Below are 18921 nucleotides of genomic sequence, written 5' to 3' on the forward strand. Positions count from 1 at the left end.
CACTAATTTTCTTCTCCTATAAAGTGATTTTCCAACACACTTCTCTGCATACAAATCAGAGGCATGTTTTGGCATAACATCTCTGATTCCTCTAGAGAATATAAAAAAAAAATAACTCACAAACCATGAAGAAAAACTAACCTTTAGGAATGGAGTACAGAGTCTGTTTTTTTAAAAAGCACCTCTGGCGATTTTTTATGTGGATACAGTTTTGGGAATCACTATACTAAAACAAATAAAATAGCCAACCCATGTTGTAGATGTACTAGAGCTACAAGTTAATTTACACTACAATCCCCATATAATATTACCTGTCCCTTTATAACACAATAACAACAAAATGATTATCAGCTTACCATGTAATCATTTTCATTCATTGGTGAGTGATTACTTTAGGTTACATTATATTAATAGCTTAATTATTTCATGAATATAATTTATTATCTATCAGTTGCAAATAATTACTTAGCTTGTATTCATTTTGTAACAAAAACACATTGCTGCAGCCCAAGAAAAGGACTTATCATTAATTTGCAATCTAAATATACAGGTATATGAAAAAAAATCCAAAATTTAATTTCTTTTCAGGAAGTTATAAGAGATGGATTTTGAAACTCTAAAGAACTTGTATTATAATTGATTTAGAAGGTGCATTAATCCTTCACAATATTTTATTGGTGCAATCATTTTAAATGGTAGAATCCATAGTTATCCATAAGCCCGCTAACTATTGATGTTACTTCAAATTGTAGTTAGCCATTATTAAGACATTTAGGGAAAAAGGAGGGTTCGTTTGTTCAGCTAAACTATTTTCAACTGTTGAGCACAGGCAGATCAGTTAGGTATAATGATAATGCTATTTGTATTGTTATGACTCAAAAAAGGATTGACTCTTCTGTGTCATATCATGGTGGTAAAATTTTCCATGAGAGTAACTTCACATAAGTCCAGGCAGAATAGAGCCAAGGAATCTGGACCATAACCCCATTATTCTAAAAATATGGATATTTTAATGGTCAACTAAATTATCCTTTTATTTCAGAGATGTATATCTATGTCGCTTTTAATTTTTAATGACAAATTTGATGTGTCAACCAGAAATTGCATCTGACTGCCCAAAAGTGTGTGTATGTAGCTCATTGAAATTCATTGTAATACCTATTAGCCACATGGACCAAGTCATTAGCTAAGCAACCCTAGACCAGGAAGGAAAAACATTAATCTTCATCATTTTTCACTTGCCACTAGCCTCTCGACTTTATACGTGCTGAGGCAACAGGAGATGAAAGATCAGAGCTTTAAAGGAAATAATACTCCATGGCAGTAGTTCTTGAACTTCAGCAAGCATCAGAACTACCTGATGAGTTTATGAAAAACACACATCACTGAACTCTACCCCCAGTGTATTTGATTCAGTACGTTTGGGGCAGGGCCAGATGATTTGCATTTCTAAGGAATCTCTGGGTGACGCTGATGCGACTGGTCTGGGGACCATGCTTTGCGAATTACTGCTATATGCTTTCTGAAAAAGAATCAGGCCAGGTGTGGTAGCTCGTTCCTGTAATCCCAGCACTTTGGGAGGCCAAAGTGGGTGGATCACCTGAGGTCAAGAGTTTGAGACCAGCCTAACATGGCAAAACCCTGTTTGTACTGAAAATACCAAAAATTAGCCAGGCATGGTGGTGGGTGCCTGTAATCCCAGCTACTCAGGAGGCTGAAGCAGGAGAATCACTTGAACCCTAGAGGCGGAGGTTGCAGTGAGCAGAGATCGCACCACGACACTCCAGCCTGGACAATGGAATGAGATGCTGTCTCAAAAAAAAAAAAAAAAAAAAAGGAATCAGATAATTAGAAAATAACACAGAATACTCATTTTTCTTATTTGTACACCACTCCTGACCAGCCTACTTTCTGTGTTTTGAATCTTAAGAACACCTGAGATTCAAGGTGTTTGTATGGAAATTGGGACAGCAAGAGTGCGGGCAAGTATTTGTATTAAAGAATATGATAATCCCAAAATACAGGTAGTCGATTTGCAATCATATAGAAAATTCTTGCAGTTTTTTAAGATTCTGGCCTTTATGCTTGAATTTTATATGTAATCTTATAAAAAATGGTGTTATAGTTAACAGAGGCCAAATTTTACGTTCAGGTTTCTAATCTGTCTCGCCTTTTCTTCTTAATATAGAAATATAAGTTACTAGTTAATAAATGAATAAGAATTAATCTACTGTTTCATATTTTTGGCAATTACAAAATATAGAATAAATTATAAAGTATATATTAGATAATAAAATAGACAATTTCAAATTGTCACATTATATCTTTCAGTTCCAGAACTGTTTTCTAAAGCAATTTGAAAAGTTCTTATTTAGTTAGAATATCCATTGTTGCCTACTTACATGTAGTTTATCTGCAGGTGGGCAGAAATTGGGGCATAAAATAAAAAGATTTTTTAATGCCTGGGGCCTCAAGGAGATTACAAGGTGTAAGGGACTTGGTAAAACAATAATTAGACTAGAGATGCCTTTTAGCACTTACTGAAGGATATTCAGAAGCCAGCTGTTCCACGTCTTTCTCCACCACTGTAAGCATTCTCTTCCCCTTGGGGCTGACTGCTGTATGAAAAAAAGATCTGAGCACACTGAATATGATGACAGAATTTACTCCTTCGCTAATTCATGCAACACATATTCATTTGCTGAGCACTTGTTATGAGCTGTAAATTTTACTAGGAACTGGAGATACATTAATTACTAAGATGCGGACCCCACCCTCAAGAACTTAGAAGTTTTTAGGGGAATCAGAGCAATTAAAGAGATAAGGTTTGTGAGAGAAAAACAACAAGAACACTTCCTAAATGTGAACATACCCTTCAGATGAAAGTTTTAATTGTTATAACTTATCCTGCAACAATTCAGAAATAAACTCAAACCTCACCTCTTGTTGTATAAATGGAGGTAAAAAGGGAAATGTAATTTGGCTGAAGTCAGTAAAAGCAACCAGTTATAGCTTCATAGCCCCAGATAATACGGAGAATTGAATGTTTGAAGTGCTGGCCTTTTATTCTGGTAACATGCAGAGACTGCCTGGTTTCTTTCTCCTCCTAACCATCTCTGCAATTAGATTTAATAAATTGAACTTAATGGAAAATTAAGAGAATAATAAGGGCCAATAAAGCAAATTATATTGAAGTGATTTAACAAATATGTTTAATAATTTAGCACTACTACTACATAAAGTTTAGCTAACTGCTAAGCTTGTGAAATTAAGAAAAGGTGCTGCTGAGGAGGTTGAAAGGTTTTCTGGTTGGTGAGCCATGTCAAGATGAAATACAGACCCAGGCAGGTGATGCTTGTTAACCTCACTTCCCAGAGCATTTGAGAGACCTCACAGGGTTACTCGTATACTGTCGAGTGTCTTTTTAAACTCACCTCTCTCCGAACCTTCAGAAAACTTAAGGAGAAAGGACACATGCACAGCAAGGAAGGAGAGGAAGACAGCTTCACTTTAACTGCCATCTTCTGTAATAAATCTATTTCATTATCTGGTTGTGATCACCTTCAGTTGCTCATGCCTGCTTTAACACACCATAAACCAATGCCGTTACTGGTAAAATTTAACTTCTTTAACCCAGTCAATTCTCTTTTTTGCCCTACTTAGCAGAATAGTCCTCAGACACCCTGAGATAATGGCTCATGGAGAACACTCTGTCCCCAGCCCTCGATGGTCAACAGGTCCTGAATTCAGTTGACGGGGTGGACTGTTTTCACATCGCTGAGCAGTGGTTTATAACAGATGCGAGAATGTGAAGAAACAGCCAAATGGGTCAGACAGAGTAGGACAGGGGAAAAGGGCAGAACAAAATTCTAAACGTAAAGTGTCTCATTGATTCTATTCCTAACTTGTCTCCCTACCCAGTCCATTTTCACAATTAGCCAATAGATGCAACATATAAGCCCTAAATTCCTTTCCCATTGTTATAAAACAGGGATTCCTGTTTTTTTAATGAACGTTTTCAGAAGAGAATTTCTTCAGAGGAAATAGCTTCTAAGAATGCTGCTCTTCAGTCCCCATGTGGCTCCAAAAGCGTAACCCATTATCTGTGCTTTGGTTGTACCCATTTGGAAACAACAAGGAAGTTGAACTACGTGATTTCAGAAATTCTTTTTTTTTTCTAAATTTCTGTCATTATAAGGACAATCCACATGTTAGCAATCCATGAAGTAGAGGAATAGTGTATGTGTTGTAGGTGACAAGGGAAAAAAATGTTTAAGAGAAAAGAATGTCACATCACTCATATAAAGCTTGAAGGTGTAATTTAAAGAAAAACAGTTCATAGAAACAGAAAAAGCCAAAATTCCTTATATTCACTAACTCAAAACTATATTGAGTGAATTATAAAAGGTAAGGCAATCTTTTTTTTTCCTTCAGTTGTCTAGACTGAAGAAACTCATTTAACATATCTCAAAGGCATTTCGTTGATCTGAAGCACAGTGACAGTTGGATTTACTGCATACCCTCTTTAATTAGGATGGGAGACAGCTATTGATGTTCAACTTTTTGAAACCCAGAAGTTAGAAACATGAACTTATACAACTGATACCTCTAGCATAACATTCATGCAAATCTGAATAGGATAAAGAAAATGCCATAGTCTGTCTGAAAATTGCCATGTAAGTTCTTGGAGTTTCTCCTTAAGAGGCAGTTTAAAACGAAACAAAAAACAGGGTAGTATGGTTAGAGCTGGGCATGTTTGTTTCCAGTAGAGGGGACCATGTATTCTTTTACTTCTGACAACAAACCACAGTATTCGTGCTGACACCACAGGCTTATGAAGTGATTTAGGGCATTTCCAGGAAAGTACCCTACTTCTAGACTCACTAGGGAATTTTTGCTGAATTCTCAGTCATATATTTTAAGTTGAAGTAGACCTTATAAGATGAAAAGATTCTGGTCAAGTGGAAGATTTGAAGGAAAATGATGTTTTAAAAAGAAAAAATAAAAAAAGCAAGAGCCCGGATAAGATTGTGAGAAGTTGCTTGAAGCAATTCCCTGGTGGAAAGCCAGCTAGAAGGATGATACGCCAGTGTCATGATCATATTTGGGTTTATTATACCAGTAAGGAGGATGAAGGGGGGAAATAGGAAATAGGAACACAATGTGTAGATGATTACAGTGGGCTAGAGGAGAAAAATTCAGAATCTGGAAGTGAAGAGGACAAGACAGGTGGATAAAACATTTCAGAGATATCACCAATCATATTTGGTATGGAAGTAAATACGGAGGGAAGAAAACAGAAGTCAAAGATGACTTTCACATTTCTGCCTTAAACAATTGTAGGCCATTAACCAAATCAGAAGAAATAAGAAGATAAATAAATTAAGAATGGTAATAAGTTGTGCTTTGATATGCTACAGCTGAAGTATGTAGGGGCCATCAAAGTGGAAGTTTACTAGGTACTTGGAAATATAGACGTGATTCTCAGGCATGCTGTTAAGAGTGTTGATAATAGATTTGGGGCCCTTAGCGTATGGGTGATAGTTGAAGTCATGGGCATGAATTTAATTGTTCAAGGGCAGTACAGAGTGAAAAGAAAAGAAGATTGAAAAAGGAGAATTGAAGGACACTAGTATTTAAGGGATATACAGAGGAGTAAAGTTAACAGAAGACACAGACACATCACAGGCAGTTACAGAAGCAGGGAAGGACCTTGGGAAACAGAGCAAACAACAGTATGAATGAGGGCTAAGATAAATAAGGTCCTTGAAATTAAGATATCATTGGTGACCATATGGAAACACGTCAGTGGCATATCTGTAGCAGCAGCAAGCCACATTGCAGAGAACTAATGAATGTTTAGGAGAAAAGGATGTGGGGTCAACAAGTTTGACACTGTTGTAAGCAGTTTGAAGATCAAAAGAAGGAAGGATATTGGCTAGATGTCAATGAGAATGTAGTTCCAAATAAGTCTGGCTTCTCTTTCATTGTCTATTGTTTATGTTAACATTAATGTTACTTGAGCATATTTATAGGATGGGGTAATAAAATTAATGGTAGAGGGAATGAAAAGGGAAAGAGATAATTGATGGAACAAAATCCAAAAGAAGGAAACGAGAGTGCAAGTTAAACAGCATTTTTCTTGGAAATAATGCTCCTGTCTATCCTCACTTCCTTCCTCAACATGTGGTGAATGCCCATGCGTGCAGGACACTGGGACAGATGCCCAGGATAGAAAAGTATGAACAAGTCCTATGGAAGAGGTAGATTTATAAGAGAGCATTTAGAGAGGACACTGCATACACAGTTACAGTAAAGAGCATAGTCAGTGTAGAGGTTAGATCTACTACTGCCTAGGGCTAGCTACACTTGAGGGAAAATTTGCAAAAGGAGGTGGTAAGTGAGTTATCTTTTAAAGAAAAAGGAAAAGTAAGCCTTAAGGAAAATAACTTAAAAGATGTCTTTCTGGCTGGACGCGGTGGCTCACGCCTGTAATCCCAGCACTTTGGGAGGCCAAGGCAGGTGGATCACCTGAGGTCAGGAGTTCAAGACCAGCCTGGTCAACATGGTGAAACCCCGTCTCTACTAAAAATACAAAAAAATTAGCTGGACGTGGTGGCAGGTACCTGTAATCCCAGCTACTCGGGAGGCTGAGGCAGGAGAATTGCTTGAACCCAGGAGGTGGAGGTTGCAGTGAGCCAAGATCGAGCCACTGTACTCCAGCCTGAGCGACAGAGCGAGATTCTGTCTCAAAAACAAAACAAAACAAAACAACAACAACAACAAAAAGTCTTACCTACTAGCTGGTCTCCCAGACAAGTTATATCTGTTACCACAGCTCAATGGTATAAAATACCTCAATGGTGTAAAACTCAGTTAATACCTATGCAGGATTATAGTTTATTCTGATCATCTGAACCATACTTTGGCAGCCTCGATTTTGGAATTCCCAAGCCCTTCGTAGAGTGGGGAATTAAATCTGTCTTAAAAACTTTATCTTAAATTCAGAATTTGACTCAAAATCCTTAAATTTTCATTGTGTGTATTCCTCATTACATAGAAACTTTATTTAGCCAGCCAGCCAATTAAGTTGTTCATATACACATGCTAATTGAGTTTCTACTTTAGAATACACTGTGACTTATGAATGTTTGAAATTTTTCTGTTCTTTCCTTCTTAATTTTTGCTTTTAACAATAACTCTAACAATACAAAAAGATTCAAGATAATTTTGATTATATATATATCTTGATTATATACTACTTATATAGTATATATTATATACTACTTATATAACTAGGATAAGGTTTAAACCTTTGAAAAAAGGTTAGATTGCCTTTTACCTTTACGAAGTACCCAATAATTTTAAAAATATGCTATTGATAATTTAGGCAATGAGCTCTCAGCTCCCAATCTATTATTTCTTGAAATTTTACAAAATTTGTAGGAGTAAGAAAAATGTTGTGCACATGTACCCTAAAACTTAAAGTATAATAATAATTAAAAAAAATAACATAAAAAAAGAAAAATGTCCCTAATTTGGACACATAGAGTAATGCAGAAGAAATCAAAAACTGGTAGTTTTGCTACCTAAAGAGATTGTTTTATTATTAGATGAGTGTGATAATTATGTCCATTATGCTCATTATTGAAAAAGATCTGCAATTTGAAGAGCCTGTACATCGGCCTCAGAATTGCTTTGCCTGTTTTAATGGTATGACTCAGATCATGTAAACATTAAATAGTTAACTGAAACTAAAACTTTTCCTTTTGTGGGAGGGAATGGTTACATGACAGAGACATTCCATCTGCACCTACTTAGAAACATATCTGTGTATCCAGAAATTAAAACTGTCATCCAATGTTCAAATCGCTGTAGTCTGGCAGTTTTAGGTTGTCAAGTAATAATTATTTGATAAGAAATATCTATTCACCAAATACCTAAGGTGGACTAAAATAATTCTATAAGAAAATAGCATAAATTTGTGCCAGTGACTTATGTAGCCATTTCTGTATGACTTTGAAGGCTTTATCTGGTGATAATCCTACCTCAATGTGAACAAATTACCTCAATGTGTATATTAAACTCATATGAAAACCAAAACACATTTGAAATAAGAAGCAACCCCCATTTCCTGAAGAAAACGCTACTTTCAGAGCGATTTCCTTGGAGGTGGTAGAGGTGTGGGTGGGGAACTACCGCCCATGTGAGCGAGAAGTGGAGAGCCTGAAGAAAGCCACATGGGAGAACTTACGTCTCATTCCCTCTTCCCCAACATTTTTACCACATGAAATCAAGGTAAAATTGTTATTAGCACAATAACAAGAAACTATCATTTAAAAAAATTCAGCCTGCATGGTTCCTTAGGATTGAAGTGGAAAATCCACATATGTTTTCTTGGTTAGGGGTTAGAGAGTTACAGTTTGTTAGGCAAATTGTGATTAAATTCATTATCCATTTTTTAAGTCTTTTTAAAATAAGTATGTACTATCTAATTGTCTTTCTGAATCACTTTCCTGCAACTGGTTATAGTTGAACAGAACTCTTAGAAAGTGTGAGGCTCACAGATACGTTAATTTTTTCACTCCTATAGAAGTCTCTATCTGTTATGGTAGCCTGTGTGTCTGGACAAGAGCTGTCAGCATAACTGATTACTGAGACAGAGAAAAAAAAAAAAGATACAAGGAGTCCAGAAAAATCACATTGCCTCTGATAGAGGGCAGAAACTAACCAATCCTGAAGATTACCTGGATTTGAGTTAAAACTGATTTAAAGGATTGGTTTGATATAATTAATAAAGTCTCAAATGCCAAATGCAGTATTTGATTTTCATTCCAATGTTTTTAGTCACATCAGTACAACTTAGAGCTACCCAGCTGCAGAGATATGTAAATAATTCTTCTTCCTAACAGTTCCTTAGTATCAGAAAGTAGTCTTGGAGGGTTATAGGACTTATGTCCAATACACACTCACAGGGACACTTCTTGGTTCTGTATCGGCTCCCAGGAGTTTAAACTGATATTAGTTTAAACTATATTTAGTTGGCATTGTTAGATTCTCATACTTACACTAAGTCATGCTTTAATTTGTTTCACTCCCCAAATTTGGCTTTATCCTGTCCTCTTTTTTTCAATAGTAGATCAGCTTGCACAAGAAATAATGATAGTAATGGTAGGAAACTAAATTTCTAAAGGTAGAAAGAAAGAAAGAGTCACATGCCAATTTCAGAGAATATTTCCAATTGGTATTTATATGGATTTCTCTCTGCTTGATACAATAGATCTATTATCCTGAACTTTCAGCTGTAAATTAGCAACCAGGAAGAAAAGTCAGGCCTATCGTCTCCAGAAAAACATGGGAGTGCTTAGATACCTCATCTATCCTATTACTCTTAATTTCCAAAGTTGGGGAAATATGAAAACACCTTTAAATAATGCACAAGACAATATTCAAAAGTAAATTTTTAACAACTTTTATTCTTAATGTGCCTATTTATTTGCAGGGATATTAAAGATTTAAATAAATTTTGAAGCAACACATATATTCAGCTGAAGTATAACAGGTTTTCTAAATTATGGAATTATCACGTTCTGGAGGATATTTTTGTCATGCCTTGCATCTCATTGCTATAACCAACAAAGGCTTTGCTATGTAGCTATTACTTGTATGCATGCCTTGAATTTCAAACAATTTTTTGTATATGAGAACCCCTTGGTTTCTTTAAAGTTTCCTAAATGTTTAGATTTGATTTCAAAGACCAAAAAAGAAGAGAAAAAAAGCTTACATGTTGTTTGAAGTTACCATATAATAATCAAAATGCTTGTAAGCGAACAGAGGCATGCTTTCTCAAAACTCCAAAGTAATACTATTTATGGTCTCTCTGCAGCTAGATTCTGAAGCTAGTACTATTCTAAAAGAACTTCAGGTTAAGCTCAGTGGGGTCCTGGATGAGCTCAGCGTCACTTATGGTGAAAGGTAAGTGGCCTCCATTGTCATTATCTAAATTAGATAATTAGGTGTCAGCTCATGATAGTCTTGCCTTCAGTGCTGTTTCCTCTAACTGACTAAATCTATTTAACTTCAAGACGCAGTCTAAATGTCATTTTCTCTGAAACGTCTGTTATGACCCCACAATCTAATAATGCTATCTCGCTATGCACTCCCTAGAACTCTGTGCATCCTTCGGTCGGATAACACCTATAACACCATCCTCTAAGTTTTGTTTTACCTGTCTATTTCCCACACTCAGGACACAAACCATATCTCACACCTACATGCAGTTCTAGTGTTTAGAGCTTGGTGACTGGCTATTGAAAGACTAAAGAGAGGGAGGGAAGAAAAGAGAAAAACTTCACATATATAAGAAGTATGAGTTGTATTCATACCATACATATCAGTGTGGTTGCACTCAGTATAGCTGGATCAACAAGCCGATACCAAATTGTCAGGATTCTTGGTTTTACGGCTTAGCAATCTAAATACAACCACCCCATGGGAAGGAGTTTGGAAACTATTGATGTATCTATATATTTTAAATGTTTGTTAAAACTGGCTTTATCTGTGATATGATTCTAAAGAAAGATAAGTTCACCGTAGTTAAATTTCACTTCAGTTCTATAGGAAAAAGCTATCACTTCATCAAAATGTTAAAATAGATAGGAAAGAAAATATATTTTTGAAGAGGTTCATTAATATAGAATTTGCTTTAAATATTAGTTCAATAACTGATGTATTATTTTAAACTATGTGTTCAGTTTGCTAAAGAGACTATAAAGATTGCTCTTCAGGGCCAGGCGTGGTGGCTCACGTCTGTAATCCCAGCACTTTGGGAGGCCGAGGCAGGTGGATCACGAGGTCAGGAGATCGAGACCATCCTGGCTAACACAGTGAAACCCCGTCTCTACTAAAAATATAAAACAAACAAAAAAAGTAGCCAGGCGTGGTGGCGGGCGCCTGTAGTCCCAGTTACTCAGGAGGCTGAGGCAGGAGAATGGCGTGAACCCTGGAGGCGGAGCTTGTTGCCTGGGCAACAGAGACTCCGTCTTAAAAAAAAAAAGATTGCTCTCTTCAGGTAGGGACTATCTCTGGCCACCACTCATCACCTACTGTGGTTGTGTTTTAGAAAGATCCACTATTAATAAACATTTATCAATTAGTTATGCCATTTTTTAAATAAGAAAGACAAAAGACTCTGAAAGCATCACATTTTTCTTCTTAGATGTAGGAATAAAGCAGAGTGAAGAATAGTCTCCCACTTAGGCTTCTCTTCATTATCAGAGGTGTGTCTGTAACTTCCTTCAGCAAGGTGGCCTTGTCTTCATGGAACTCAGCTTCAGGGCTCAGCTGCTGAGCCAGGGCAGCCTCGCGGTGTTGAGCCAAGGGTAGTCACTCTGCCTCTGCAGTGTTGTTAGCTGAGTCGATGATCCTGCCTACTTCATCTGGATGTGAGTCAGCAATTTCAAGGTTCTGTTTACCTGAAGTTGGAGAAACATAGATTGTTCCAGAGATGTGGGGTTCACCGGCTCTGACTTGGGGTGGCACTGAGAGATGAAGAGGCCTTTGCTGAGCCATTTCAGGAATGTCTCTCTTTGTTCTAGTTGCAAATTAACATGGGATTAGCAGAAAGACTGTTGCCTTCAGCCACGGAGGCAACATTAGAGATTATTTAGCAAAGTTAGGGGGAGGAAAAAAAAGAGGTCAGGAATAGCTAGAGTTGTTCGGAACTTTATGGAGAATAAGATGACTAAACAGAGTAGAAACTAGAATATAAGTAAAGTATATTTCAATTATTTTCTGTAAAATATCTAAATCATTCTGATGGTAAGAGCTTTTTGTTTTGTTTGGGGAGGTGGAATATTCAGGTTATAAAGGCTAGAATATGTTTTCTGATTCGAAAGATATCTGGATAAGCCACAGTTATGAAAGAAGGAGTAGTGTCCTTAGGAGGACACTTGAAGAGCTTTATTTGTATGAAGCCAGCTATTTTAGCCTAAATAGTAAAACCTGCGGCTACCCAGAATCCATTTATTATTGATTTTTTAAATATAGGAAAGAATTTAGTACTCTGCTCAATTAGGGTTTATTAGGAGTATTGGAATAAATAGGCCACATGTCATGTTTTCCTCATAAAAAATATTATTATTATATCCTTGTTGCTATGTTGCTATGGCTTTATTCCTCACACTACCAATCAGGTCTATATTATACTTTCAGGGTAGAAAAGTCTACAGTAATCAATGTGATCATGCTGTGAAGTCACAATGCACAATTTTAGTCTGAACCTACTCTTCTTAAGGTCTAAATTGGCAGTGCAGAGTTTTAGAATTAAGTGCATAATTAATTGTAAAAATCCACTTGATTTTCTGTTATTAAAACTCATAATTAAATAATTCTACTATATGCAGCTGTTAGGATGTCTTTTCTGTAAAGTCAGAGCTGAGCCAAACCACACATTTGTGGAATCCTGACATGCTCACAGGGCACCTACGTGGGAACTGAGACTAAGTGATATAACCTCAATAATAACTTAAAGATGGTCTTAAAATTTTCAAAGTGTGCCACTAGGGTTTCTGCTTACACATGTTTTGCAGTTTGGTTTTTAGTTTGCTCCTTTCTTTCTTCTTCTTAACCAACACCTTTAGTACTAGAGGCTGGCTAGATTAAGTAAACAAAAAAATTCAGGAATATTTCATAGGCATTATTCTGTGAGTATGTGGCTCCTTGGGTGCTCACAAAATCTGTAATTATTTACTGGTAGTACTTTTATTCAAGCCAGTTAATATAGACCTTTTTTATCAAAAAAAAATAGAAAAAGAAAAGACTTTTTAGGTGAATTTACCAAAAATTGATAGAGTCAAAAAGGTAGGTGCAAGTATTGGTTTCGCCTGGATTAATGCAAAAGTAGAATGCTATTGTCCATTAGACCCTGAGAACCCTTCCTCTATATGCCTGATAACATACCCAGAGCTGGCTTCTCATTAGAGTTTACAATACAGGTCTGTTTAGAAAACTGCTTTTTCACATAATGGGAACATAAATGTCACACCTCTTGTCTAGTCTATCGCTCCACCCCAATGCCCTAATTTGAAAATCAGTGCAAAAGAAAATCAGTGCAAAATCAGGAAAATCAGTGCAAAAATTGGGGTGGGTATCTCCCCACCCCAATGAACTGATTCAAAAATCAGTGCAAAAGAAAGTAGTCACTTCAAAGGAGATTTTGACTACAGCCAGCAGGATCATTGATGACCCAGTGGTAAATCAACTAGTTCAAAATATTTTCGATATGATTTGCCTTCCTTTTCTATTGCTCCAAGTATCTACTACCTTTACTTTGATTCAATACACACTCCACCACAAACAACATCCCCTTCCTCATTTTCCCCACCATCTCTTGCAACCTCTACCTGACAGAAGTACAAAGGCAGCGTCAGCCAGATAAAAGTGAAATAATCAAGGATTTAGACTCTCTTGGATGACAGCTTGGAAGAGAATGTTCCTTTAAAGCAGATAAATATGCAGAGAGCCAAGAAATGAAACAAATTCAAAGGGGCCAGCTGAGATGCAAGGATCAAGGAACCAAATGTAAATGCCAAGCCCAGAGGGGCAAGAATGGTGTTGTCAACAGTAAAGAAATCCAAGAATTCAGGAGCCAAAAATGGAGACAGATCAAACATGATGGTAGAAGTGGAATCAGGCCTTGAATATGTACACAAAATTATGAACAAGTGTATGTATAACCCTGCTATTAAAGGCCCAGAAGCAAGAAAAACACTCAAGCTATGATAATTTAACATTTATTAAAATTTTTCCATATTAGGCATGGAACTATGTATATGGAAAACCAAATACGGAAAACCAAAAACTGGACAAATGAAATACTTAACAAGAGGTCAACTAAAATATTTCCATCATGTAGATGTAAAATAAAAGTTCTCATATTTGCTATAAGAACAAAACACTGTGCCTGTTCTGTTCATTGATATATCTTCAGCACCTAGAACAGTGATGGGCACATAATAGTTTAGTAAATACGTGAAAAATGTATGCATGAATAAATAAACATGTATATTTTATTTAAATAAAAGCATTATATAGTGAACATTCCTAAACTTCTATTTAAAATCTGAGGAATTTATGCCTTTGGATACTTCTCAAATACTAACTGTATCATCATTGTGTGTGGAGGAGGAGAGGAATGGGATTGACTTGACTGCGATACTAAAATGAATTCCCTCCTTCTCCTCATTACCATTCCAATGATTTGACCATTTTCCAAGCTTTCGTTGATCTTCATTCTCCTAAGTAGTTTTTCTTGCCTGCCCACACATGTGTTATTATTACTCCTATTGTTGGAAACATGAAAATAGCAGACAATATAGAGGAATGGTGGTGATGCTAAGAGTCTCCGAGATTTGAATATCTTACTACTTGCCACTTCTTACTTAAGTAAGAACCATCAACACTGGTGTAGGGGATATACAGAATGAAAAAATCAATACGAAATATTGCTCTTCGTGACATTTAAATCCTTAGAGTGGGTGAGGCAATAGAGGTAGGTGGAAGGAGATGGTCCATTGATGCATTCAACATATATTTCCTTTTTAATAGCTTTATTGAGATATCATTACCATATAAAAATTATGTATATGTAAGATATACAACTTTGTTTTGATATACATATCCATTATAAAATGATCGCCACATTCCAGATAATTAACGTATCTATCACCTTCATGGAGTTGCCATTTATGTGTTTGTGTGTGTGCATGTGTGTGTGCTGAGAACATTAAGATCTGTCCTCTTAGCAAATTTCAAGTATATAATGCAGCAGTTTTAACTATTGTCCCAATATTTCTTGCACAACCTCTTTGTGCCAAGCATGGCATCCTGTGCCATGGTATGGGCATGCAGCACTGAACAAAACAAAATTCCTGCTCTCATGGGGCTTACATTCTAGGGAGGGAAACAGGCAATTAGCAAATAAATTAAATTATGCAGTGCATCATATAATGAAGAATGCCATTGAGAAAAAAAGAACAATAAGGGAACAGAGATTGATAGGAATGCCATTTCAGCTTGAGTGAACAAGGAAGATTTCTCTAAAGTGATATTTGGTATATACCTGAAATAAATGAGGGACCAAGAGAGCTATGAGAATTTCCTTCCATGGCAGAGGGAATATAACAGTGGCCATGAGATAAGAGTGTCCTCGGAGAATTCTAAGAACACCAGGAAGTCTATTGTGGCTGGACTGCAATGAAACGGAAGGAGGAGTGGCAGGAAATGAGATCAGTGAGATTGCCAGCGCCAGATTATGCTGGGCTTTCAGTCTGTCAAATACATCTAGAGTTTTTTCTAAGTGGAGTTGGAAGCTATTGAAGATTTTTAGCAAAGGAAGAACATGATCTGATTTTTATTTTAAAAGGCTATCTGTAGAGGGTTGAACAGAAACAATTTAGGAAATTATTGTACAGGTTCAAGTGGGAGGCAAGTGGGAGGATGGTAAAGGGGTCTATAGTGGCATTTTTGGAAGTAATAATAAATCTTCAGATTTAGGATACATTTTGCTGATAGGTTGGATGTTGAGTATGGGAAACCCATCAGACTTTGAAGTGGAAAGATTGCATGGGCAGTTAAATAAAATAGTCTGGAGTTTGGGTTAGAAGTCAGGTCTGCAGATGTGAATTTGAGAACCACCAGTATATAGATGCTGTGGAAGCCGTGGGATTAGATGCGATTGCCAAGAAAGTGATTGCTGATGGAGAAGTGAAGTGGTCCAAGGATGAAGCCCAGAGGATCACAGTGTAGGATTTCCGAATAAAATACAGAACACCCTCAGTTAAACTTGAATTTTAGATACATAAGGAATAATTTTTAGTATAATTGTGTTACAAATATTACGTGGCCATGTTTGTACTAAAACTATTCACTGTCTGAAATTCAAATTTAACTCGGTGTCCAGTGCTTTCATTTGATAAATATGGCAACCTTACTCCAATGGTTAGAGGTCAGGCAGTTGAGAAGGAGCAGCCTATGAGATCAGAGGAAAGCCAAGAAGGTGTGGAGTCACAGAATCCAAATGAAGAAGGCGTATCCAGATGCCAAGACTGTTTCTTTTTTTTTTTTAACAACGAACTTTATTGAAATATAATTCACATACCATAAAATTCTCCCATTAAAAATATGCAGGTGAGTGGTTCCTAGCATATTCACAGAATTGTGCAACTCTCACCAAAATCTAACTTTAGAACACTGATATCACCACAAAAAAGAAACCCCATACCCATTAGCAATAAATCCCATTCCAATCTCCTTTCCAGCCCTAGGAAACCACTAATCTCCTTTCTGTCTCTATGGATTTGCCTATTGTGGATATTTTATATAAATTGAGTCATACAATATGTGGTCTTTTGTGACTGGCTTCTTTACCTAGCACAATGCTTTTAAGCATATGGTTGATTTACATCGTGGCAGTGGCAGTACTTCATTTTTCTTTTAACTTTTATGTTATGTTCAGGGGTATATGTGCAGGTTTGTTACATAGGTAAACTTGTGTCACAGGGGTTTGTTATACACATTATAATACATCATCTAGGTATTAAGCCTACTACCCATTAGTTGTTTTTCCTGATCCTCTCCCTCTTCCCACCCTCTACCCTCCAATAGAACCCACTGTGAATTGTTCCCCTCCACGTGTCCATGTGTTCTCATCATTTAGCTCCATTGTGGAAGACAGTGAGGCAATTTCTCAAAGACCTAAAGACAGAAATATCATTTGACCCAGGAATCCCATTACTGGGTACATACTCAAAGGAATATAAATCATTCTACCATAAAGACACATGCATGCATATGCTCATTGCAACACTATTCACAATAGCAAAGTATGGCATCAACCTAAATGCCCATCAACCCTAGACTGGATAAAGAAAATATGGTACATATACACCATGAAATACTATTCAGCCAAAAAAAGGAACAACATCATGTCCTTTGTAGGGACATGGATGGAATTGGAGGCCATTATCATTAGCAAACTAACACACGAACAGAAAACCAAATACTGCAAGAGTCTTTCTAGAGCAGTCATTTTCCCAAACCACGCTCAGAGGAACATCTCAACTGTGACTATCAGAGGTGGGGACTGAATGAACCTCCACTCAAATTAATTCAACCTTAAGAACAGCACTTTCATCTGCCTTACTTATAAGTATTACACGTAAGCTTTCATCACAACAAAAATTTTTGCAGTTAAACAGTGAATTGGAAAACTCATGAGCAGGGGAATTCACACCAGTGGAAACAGATCAAAATCCTCAGGGTGAAATTGAAACAGGCTCAGGCAAAATGTATTCTTATATTCTAGAATTTATATTCTTTATTTTTAGTTTCCAGGTTATAATTGAAGAGTGTATAAAACAGATGAGTTTTGAACTAAATCAAATGAGAACAAATGGAAACACCACATCTAATAAGAACAGTACAGCGATGGATGCAGAGATTGTGTTAAGATCTCTTATGGATTTTTTGGACAAAACGTAAGTTTTTTTGCCCAGTTTTCTCTTTACTTATTGCCCTAAATTTGACTTGTAAGGCTTTAAGAAAAACATTGATTTCCTCTGTGTAAGGTAGCATTGAAAGTCTTTCTATAGAAATAAATGAATTCAAAGATAAATAAATTCATTAAAAAGCAACATACCTTTAACTGATTACTAGATAAAAATAAATTAGGAATGACTTTGTACAAGAAAGAAAAGAAAGAGGGGAAATAAATTTCATAACTAAGGAGGTTGCTGTTCTGAGGCAGAGAAAGATTTAGAATTTCATGTTCCTTGGATAACATATTGTTTTCAATCCTCCTGGACATAGAGAAAGACTGAGCTGAGTCCAGAATATCTGATTTCATGTCAGAAACCTGACGAAAAAGAGAATAGCACAAATATGACTAGAATTAACTTAGCTCAGAGGCAAGCAGATAGCTGCCTGACCCAACCTTCAATAACGATTTATTGAGTGCTCACCTGTATCAAACCATATTCTACACACTGGACAGTGATGAAAAAGAAATCTCCCTGATACCATGGAGATTACAGTTTAATAGTGGTGGGAGTGCATGGGAATGCAGGCCATTATGACTGACTAAGACAAATTCTTAACCTGAAAGTTTGGTTGGTTGCTCTGTTTGTTTTTAAGGTTTTTGTTCTGTTCCTACTCTTAGAAGTTCTAATTTAGTAAGTTTGAGGCAGGGTCAAAGCACCTATATTTTGTAACGTGTCCACAGCTGGGATTGGGAATCATTGATCTAAAGCAACCAGAAACATGATTTCTTAAACAGTGATACTCAAAACCAGAACTGAATGTAGAAGAGAAAAGTGAATAATAATTTTGAATGCCTACCAAGGGACCAGTGTCATATATGTTAGTTCACATAATCTCATTTATTATTGTTGTGGCAAATTAATATCAAAAGGACCAAGATTTAAATAAAAGAAAAATTACAATGTCTTTCTTTAAAGACAAGGACAACAGTCGCCCCACTGTGCTGCTGCTGCCACCGGCACACGTAGACACCACTGTATTGCTGCCACCAGCCGTTGCCCCAGCAAAGTGCTTTGGCCAGCACTGTCCATCAGACTGTTGTTACCAGAAGACCAGGAACACCTTCGCCCCTCCAGTGCAGCAGGTGCTTATCCTTGAGGAGACAGAAAACAAAGTAATGGGCCTGGTACCAGGCCCCAGGGTTAGGGCATGCAATCCAGGAATGCCAAGCTAAGCCTTGGCCCCCTTCAATCTTCCAGAAACGAAGCCAGTTGACTTTGACTTAACCTAATGTATACCATAGTCAAATCTTCAAAGCCTCAAGGACATGAAAGAATATAAAAGCAAAAAAACACTATTCAAACAACAGCAACTTAAAAGATT

At 36.7% G+C, this 18921-nt stretch overlaps 1 protein-coding gene across 1 annotated transcript in view; it reads left to right on the forward strand.

Moving 5' to 3' along the window:
• Positions 1–18921, forward strand: part of UNC13C (unc-13 homolog C) — a 620990-nt gene that overhangs the window by 507578 nt on the left and 94491 nt on the right. The window contains exons 24-25 of the mRNA XM_032174369.2: positions 9887–9975; positions 17388–17537. Of these exons, the coding sequence (XP_032030260.1) occupies positions 9887–9975; positions 17388–17537 (239 nt within the window). The remainder of the gene's footprint in view (positions 1–9886; positions 9976–17387; positions 17538–18921) is intronic.

This window comes from Hylobates moloch, unplaced genomic scaffold (genome assembly GCF_009828535.3).
Source record: "Hylobates moloch isolate HMO894 unplaced genomic scaffold, HMol_V3 SCAFFOLD_14, whole genome shotgun sequence".
Taxonomy (NCBI): domain Eukaryota; kingdom Metazoa; phylum Chordata; class Mammalia; order Primates; family Hylobatidae; genus Hylobates; species Hylobates moloch.